This window comes from Megalobrama amblycephala, linkage group LG7 (assembly GCF_018812025.1).
Source record: "Megalobrama amblycephala isolate DHTTF-2021 linkage group LG7, ASM1881202v1, whole genome shotgun sequence".
Taxonomy (NCBI): domain Eukaryota; kingdom Metazoa; phylum Chordata; class Actinopteri; order Cypriniformes; family Xenocyprididae; genus Megalobrama; species Megalobrama amblycephala.
Window position 1 is genome coordinate 38,539,710 of NC_063050.1, and position 8,261 is coordinate 38,547,970.

General features: G+C 35.8%; 1 protein-coding gene across 1 annotated transcript; it reads left to right on the forward strand.

Annotated features, from left to right (window-relative positions):
* The first annotated feature begins 673 nt into the window (after nt 1-673).
* Nucleotides 674-3,029, forward strand: LOC125271455 (D(1) dopamine receptor). Its single transcript, XM_048195513.1, has one exon. The coding sequence runs from the start codon at nt 988-990 to the stop codon at nt 2,170-2,172; it is 1,185 nt and encodes a 394-aa protein (XP_048051470.1). The 5' UTR covers nt 674-987; the 3' UTR covers nt 2,173-3,029.
* The last annotated feature ends 5,232 nt before the right edge of the window (nt 3,030-8,261 follow it).

Below are 8,261 nucleotides of genomic sequence, written 5' to 3' on the forward strand. Positions count from 1 at the left end.
TAGTGGAATTGCAGTAATGAATTTCCCCACTGGGATTTTTTTATAGATAGTAGAATCAACAATATGATTGCTGTTATTTATTTATTAGTGTGTTTTGTAGTTATATATAAATAACAATATTATTTTGTCTTTTCAAAAAATAAAAATAGCAATATTTCACGGAAAGGGCAATAGAAAGAGTACAGAGTTAGCTCTTGTGATAAGAGTGAGGATGAGTTAGCCAAATGATAGGGAATTATAGGGATTAAATGATAGGGATCTAGTTATTTTTGGTTTGCATGAGTTCCAAGTATATAAATCTATCAATTTCTAAAAGAAATGAGCATTTAAATAGAAAAGAAAATCATATTTTTTTTTAGAAAAACTGTTTTTTTGGCCATTTTCATTGAGGTACAGAGTTGATATGGCAACGTTTCCCCCCAAATATCTTTTTTGATTTGCATAATTGAAGCTATTTCATGTAATAAAAACTTATTTGAAAAAATATTTCATGGTTAGAACATAATGCGTACCATAGAGGGTTAAAAAGATAAAATACTGCATAAACAAACAATACATGTTCCACTAACTTTTGATAGCCAAAACATGTCTTTTATTGTCTATATAGACAAAATTATGTTCGTGATTTTGTTTAAAAAGTGTGTGTTAAAATGAAGTAAATTCTTTTTGTAATGCAATGACATGGATTAAGTGTCCAAATATATTTTGGGGCCACTATGGGTCTATTAAGTAAAATGATCAAAAGAGGGCGTTCTCCGCCGGTATGAATGTGACCTGCACTATAGAGAGGAACCTGACACGAGACACTTCAGATTGCCGTTCAGTCGTGAGAACATTTTCGCGAGGGTCTAAAGAAACAATGAGGTCAACTATAAGATCAGGTCAAAACGCTCGAGTAGATGGGATTGTTTTGCGGGGGAACATGCGAGGTCCACCACACGGAACATATTTTGGTATGTTTTTGTTTTTTTTGTGACACTTAAAGACATGTACAACTTTACCTCATCCCTGAGCGCTCATGGAGAGCCAGCGGGTCGCATTTTCCTAGGTTTTGCTCTTTCCCTCCTCGTGTTGTGGACGCTTTTGGGGAATTTCACAGTTTGCGCTGCGGTTTTGCGCTTCCGTCACCTGAGAGGAAAAGTTACCAACGTCTTTATCGTGTCTCTGGCAATGTCTGACCTGCTGGTGGCTGTTCTCGTGATGCCGTGGAAAGCGGCCACGGAGGTGACGGGACACTGGGCGTTTGGCTCTTTCTGCGAGTGCTGGGTGGCTTTTGACATTATGTGCTCCACAGCCTCCATCCTCAACCTGTGCGTTATCAGCTTGGATCGATACTGGGCTATTTCAAACCCGTTTCAGTACGAGAGGAAGATGAACCGTAGAGTCGCCCTCGTTATGGTCAGCGTGACGTGGATCGTATCGGTGGCCATATCATTCGTGCCCGTGCAGCTGAACTGGCACCGGGCAGACCTGGGCACGGTCAACTCAAGCAACTGGACCACTAAGGAAATGTGCGATTCGAGTCTGAGTAGAACTTATGCCATATCATCTTCCCTAATAAGTTTTTACATTCCCGTAGCAGTGATGTTGGTCACATACACGCGCATCTACCGCATTGCTCAGGTTCAAATCAAGAGCATCTCTTCTCTGGAGCGCGCAGCGGAGCGCGCGCAGAGCTGCAGGGCAGGTGCGCGCACCTGTCCTCTCCAACACCGCGCGATAAGAGAAACCAAACTCTTTAAAACTCTGTCCGTGATTATGGGGGTGTTTGTGTGCTGCTGGTTCCCGTTCTTCGTCCTGAACTGTGCGGTTCCTTTCTGCCACAAGCCAAATTGTGTCAGTGAAGCAACTTTTGACGTGTTCGTGTGGTTCGGCTGGTGCAACTCATCGCTCAACCCGATCATTTATGCTTTCAACTCTGATTTCAGAGATGCTTTTGCTCGACTTCTGTGCTGCCATGGCCTGTCCACCAAAACACCTCTTGGTATTCAGTGCAAGGATCCAGTGTCCACTTATAACCAGGGTAGCTCTGTTAACACTATGGAGGTCGGTTACGTCAGTTTGCACAGGGTGGACAACGAAATGCAACGTCCATTGGTGGAGCTGCATATGCTTGGAGATGAGAGCGAGGTGAAGCATATTAACTCAGAAGATGCATGTCAAAATAAATGACTTTTATGTGTAAGGGAGACTAGGGCAAGTTTTCACACTTAATATTTCTCAGGTTGCATTTTTGAAAGTCTATTTCTGTACAGGCACATACCTTAATGTTTTGGCTACAAAAGCTTTAAAAATGTCCAGGAAAACAAGATACAGTTCCATCAACACATGTTGTTTCTAACGGGACATGATGTCGCACTGGAAACCTGCTATTTATTGAATGATTTGAAGGAAATGCTTTTTTTTTTTTTTCGATCTTAACATAAAAATGCCATTTTCGACATATTTAAACGAAAAGGACTTCTGTATTTTTATTTAGTTATTTATTTTATCATTTTTAAACAGTTAAACAATTCATCTAACATGCATGTAAACACTTTTTGGCTAACAGACATTCAAATAAATTGTTTGTATGAAATTAGGCTTACAATTTACACATGGGACAACTTGCCCCAATCTACATTTAAACATAATTAATTTATTTACATACTTAATTCAACAAAATTCAACAACATTAAATGAAGAGCTTAAAGGGATAGTTCACCCAAAAACGAAAATTCTGTCATCGCTTATTCACTCTCATGTTGTTACAAGCAATTTTCTGTGGATCATAAAAGAAAATATTTTTATAAACTGCTACACAGTGGAAGTCAATGGTGACTAAAACAGTTTGGTTACCAAAATTTTTTTGTAATGTGAATAATAATGACATGATCAGTATGATGACAGAATTTTCTTTTTTGGGTGAACTATTCCTTTAAGAAAAAAAAGGATGGTTTGTACCTTGTGTGTTAGTGAACTTACACCAGAATAAGTTCAGAATAAATTGCTTACATTTGTAAAAAAAATAAAATAATTTACACTTTGCATAATCCCAGTGTGATTCTATTGTGTTACCCAACAGCTATAATTTGAAAGATGGAATACATAAAAATATCCTAAATTATGACAGTTTTGATCAAGGTGTCTGAAACCAATTGCATCTATACATTCAAGTTTCTTAGATATAACCCTTGTGACAACTTCCTGTGTCTCCCCATTGTCTACTTTTTTGTTTACTGATTTGCACATATTTGAAGATGACCACAAAGGTCAGGTTATAACATCTGTGGCCACAGAAACAGGTCTGAAGTTTTAATATACCGGATGCCAAAGAGCTTGACAAGTCCCAAGTATCGTTTTCCATTAGGCACGAGTGCACATCGTTACTTCCTCTCATAAATAATTAGTTGGCTGCAATCTCCACTCAAGCAATGTTACATTTCAGTGTGCAAGAGCTTTCAGACTATAGATTCTGTTTGGCATGCTAAAGTGCACTGAGCATGTTGATGCTTGCAGGATTTGGTAGTTGAAGAAAATTGTATTGTATACGCTCATAACTGCATAATAATCAGGTATATTCTATCCAGTATCAGGTTGATCGTCTTGATTTTGGAATTAGGTTTGACATCTTCTATGAAACATATTACTCATAATTCTTCTTGATTTATGTTCAATTAAACGATTCATTGCAAGCACCAAATTGTAAGCACCAAAAGTCATTTAATACGGGTTTTCCTGTAAAGGTTGCACAGAGCAGCATTTCCTGAGCCTTGGGAGTCTTTTAAGGACACATTGGGCTAGAGTGCATTCACAGCAGGCATGTTACGTATGTAATTAATTCACAATGAGAGGTTTCAGTTGGCTCACAGCAATGAATAAAACATGGGAAGGCAATGCCTAATCCCTTAATAACCTTAAACAAACTGAAAAATGAGAAATGTTGATTTTAAAATGACAAGTGTTAAACTACAACAGCACGACTGTTATGTTTACATGCAAACTCAGCATAAATGCATTTGTGGGTAAATCACTGCTCAGATTTGTTGCTGAATGGAAGAGTGTTTAAAATTGATGGCCCTTATAGCTAAAAATACATCTTCCGTCCTTGATGTCTTCATTCTTGAAGCACATTCAGCCCCTAAGGCTTGCTTTAATTTTGGAATCCACAGGGATGTTTGTCTATTGAAATTGTTAAAAAGAGCCATGATGGAGCTGCTAAGAACAAGCTCATGCTTCTTTTTATCTAACTCAGATTTAATTTCTTTCAGTGGCTATGGGAGTAACAATGTAAAAATGAAAAATGTCACAAAATATTTGGATACTGAAAGGGGTCCTATTATGCTTTTTTACACGTTCAGCTTTCTTTAGTGTGTAATGTGGCTGCTTGAGCTTGAAAAATGTTTACAAAGTCCACTTCAATGGGAGTTATGATATCAGCAGGCACTGTTTCCGATACCTGGCCCTGTTTACACCTGGTATTAAGATGAGTTTTGGTCAATCGGATGACAAGTGGACGACATTAAATACAGGTTTAAAGGGGTGTAAAACATTTTGAGCTTGTTCACTTTTGAACACTTCCAGAGGTAGTCGAAAACGCATTTGACCGCATTGCTTTCGAAGTGTAGACGCTTATGTGTTTGAATGTGTTTGAACAGCCACTAAAGACCGTCTACTCGCCGCCTGACCTAATGCGTAAACATTATGGAAAGCACGCTAGCCAGACGGGATTTAAACTCTGTCAGCTGAAGAACCATATTTGGTTTGAAGATGAAAAATGTACCAAGCACAATGTTCTCTCACCATTCCTGATTTCTAGCTCACACTCACAGCGTTCGGCGTGGTCTTGCGGCTATCAGAAGAGAAACGAAAGCTGTTGCTCTCCGAATGTTTTCCGTCGTCTCTGGGCGCGTTCTGTCCATTAGATCGTAAGATCTGAAAAAAGCCATACATTTACCCACTCATAGACCCTCCCCTTATAGAAATCAGGACAGAAGGGGTTGAAAGTGGACAAAAGAGATGGATTAAAACACCAGGTGTAAACAGGTATTTGTCTTCCTCATCCACTTGTGATCCGCTTGACCAAAACGCATTTTAATATCAGGTGTAAACAGAGCCCCTGAAACGCCTCATTTGTAGTCCTGAGTTTTCTTCCGGGAACGTACATGTCACAATATCCCTCATTTAAATAATTCCTGCCCAAGACAATTGCATAAAAAGAGGCGAGGACTGATTGACTGAAACTGGCGATTATGGTAAGGGGTTGACCAATCAAAACACACTGATCCAGCCAACCAATCAGAGCACACTGTGCTTTTTTAAGTGTTACTGACAATTGAGGTGCTGCAATAATGGAAAATAAGTGAAAATAATTGTTTTTTGAAAATTCAAGCATGAAAACCTATAATAGACCCCCAAAACATAATAGGTCCCCTTTAAGTCACTAACAGCAATCGATAACAAAAAAATCTAACCAACTAGTTAGTTTATTTGAAAGAAAGATAGAACAACTACAATTTGTGAAGTTAAATATTTTACACAAAGAATTTTGATATGTTTTCTATAATAAAACAACAGATATATTAATCAAAATTAAGACTAAAGGTATTTTAACAGTTTCTGGTTAGTGGATCATGTACATATTTAATGTGATGAGCTACACCTGTGGTTACTCTGATAGGAGACCTGTGTGAACTTGAGGAGAACTTCATGCATCATTATAAATCACTCTGAGACCAACTGGTTTAAGTAATTGCAAAAATGGCTCAGAAAAGTGGTTTGTTTTAAGAGGAGCACAGGCACCATTTGTTTGCAGATGCCACTTGATTTTTTAAGCAAGTGTGTCTTAAGTTTCCAAATACTTTTTGGGGCCATTGCTTATGCTTACTTAATGAAGAAGAAAGAGTATCTTTCTCTCTGTGTGCTTGGTCATCAAACACTCACAGTAATGCTAGCCTGCACTCTGAGTTTCCTGTAACTGGTCAGTGAGGTTAATGTGCACACATGGTGTTAGGAGATCAGTCACTGAGGGAGGAGCACACAAACAACACAGGAATCAATGAAGTGTGCTTAATTAACAAAAGTATTTTTTTTTTTAAAAAACATTCAAATTAAACTAAAGTAGTGATAGAAATCAATCATAGTAAAGTAATACTGAAGATGAGTAAGTAAATTTTGTTTTGCAGATCCTCACATATAGTTTTACCTATTCAAGAAGAGTTAAATATCACAATTTTGTTTTGTTTTTTCATTGTACATCAATGTATTATTTTCTGGTTTGTTATTTCTGTTTTGATATTTGTACTAAAAGGTTCATTTCAAATGAAGAGAGAGTGAAAGAACTAGTTAAATATTATCTAATTTGCCACTTAAAATGTGTGTGTGTGTGTGTGTGTGTGTGTGTGTGTGTGTGTGTGTGTGTGTGTGTGTGTGTGTGTGTGTGTGTGTGTGTGTGTGTGTGTGTGTGTGTGTGTGTGAGTGAGTGTGAGAATTTTGAATATTTCATTATTGCTTATTGAAAAACACACAAACACATGACCTTATGATGGTATAAAGAATTTGTTGAAATAAAACTTTTTGATGAAAAATGTATTTGATCTGAGCACCTGTTAATGGTAGGGCATTATGCAACCTTGTGTGTGTGCCATCAGTATCAGATTTCATTTAAAAAGATTTTAACTGGCAATAAACGGAATATATATACAGTACAGTCCAATAGTTTGGAACCACTAAGATTTTTAATGTTTTTAAAAGAAGTTTCGTCTGCTCACCAAGGCTACATTTATTTAATTAAAAATACAGTAAAAAACAGTAATATTGTGAAATATTATTACAATTTAAAATAACTGTGTACTATTTAAATATATTTGACAAAGTATTTATTCCTGTGATGCAAAGCTGAATTTTCAGCATCGTCAGTCTTCAGTGTCACATGATCCTTCAGAAATCATTCTAATATGCTGATTTGCTGCTCAATAAACATTTATGATTATTTTCAATGTTGAAAACAGTTGTGTACTTTTTTTTCAGGATTCCTTGATGAATATAAAGTTCAAAAGAACAGCATTTATCTGAAATACAAAGCTTCTGTAGCATTATACACTACCGTTCAAAAGTTTGGGGTCAGTAAGAATTTTTATTTTTATTTTTTTGAAAAGAAATTAAAGAAATGAATACTTTTATTCAGCAAGGATGCATTAAATCAATCAAAAGTGGCAGTAAAGACATTTATAATGTTACAAAAGATTAGATTTCAGATAAACACTGTTCTTTTGAACTTTCTATTCATCAAATAATCCTGAAAAAAAATATTGCACACAAATATTTTGTACAATTGTTCACATTAAATGTTTCTTGAGCAGCAGATCAGCATATTAGAATGATTTCTGAAGGATCATGTGACACTGAAGACTGGAGTAATGATGCTGAAAATTCAGCTTTGCCATCACAGGAATAAATTACTTTGTGAAATATATTCAAATAGAAAACAGTTATTTTAAATTATAATAATATTTCACAATATTACTGTTTTTTACTGTATTTTTAATTAAATAAATGTAGCCTTGGTGAGCAGACGAAACTTCTTTTAAAAACATTAAAAATCTTAGTGGTTCCAAACTTTTGGACTGTACTGTATATATATATTGCTGTTTAAAATATGCTGTTAAAAATATATTTTACTAGCCTATTATTATTTATTTAGCAAAAAAAGATGTTAGCTACGTCATTAGAAAAAATACAGTTTGACATATTTGGTAAATTACTAATTTAGTGGATTTATTTGTCAAAAGGAATGTGGAACTACAGTCAAACCATTTTTGATATTTTTGATATATTAGTAGGTGCAGGATTCTATTGTTCCTTTATGTAAGTGAGGATAGCAAAATAAACTGTGACATATTATACCCAAAAATTCTTCATACAGTGGACTTCCAGTAAAATTGATACAAATTTGGAACCAAAAATTATTCAGACACTTTAACCTGACCATGTTTAGCTTAAGCATTATCTGACATAATTAAGATTAATATTTTCTGACACAGTTTAACTCTGAGATCTTGTCATAGTGTATTACCATTTTTTTTAAACTATAGTGAATAAACTGTATTGAATGAAATGTTCAAGGTGTCTGAATAAACTTTGGTTTGACTGTATATGCACTCAAAATGATTCCTTCAACACTGATGACATTTTCTCCTGTTTGACATCAAAAAGTCTCAGTGTTGCAAGATGAGTCAAATTCAGGAATAACATGCAAATGCTTAACATTCCACTTACAGGCC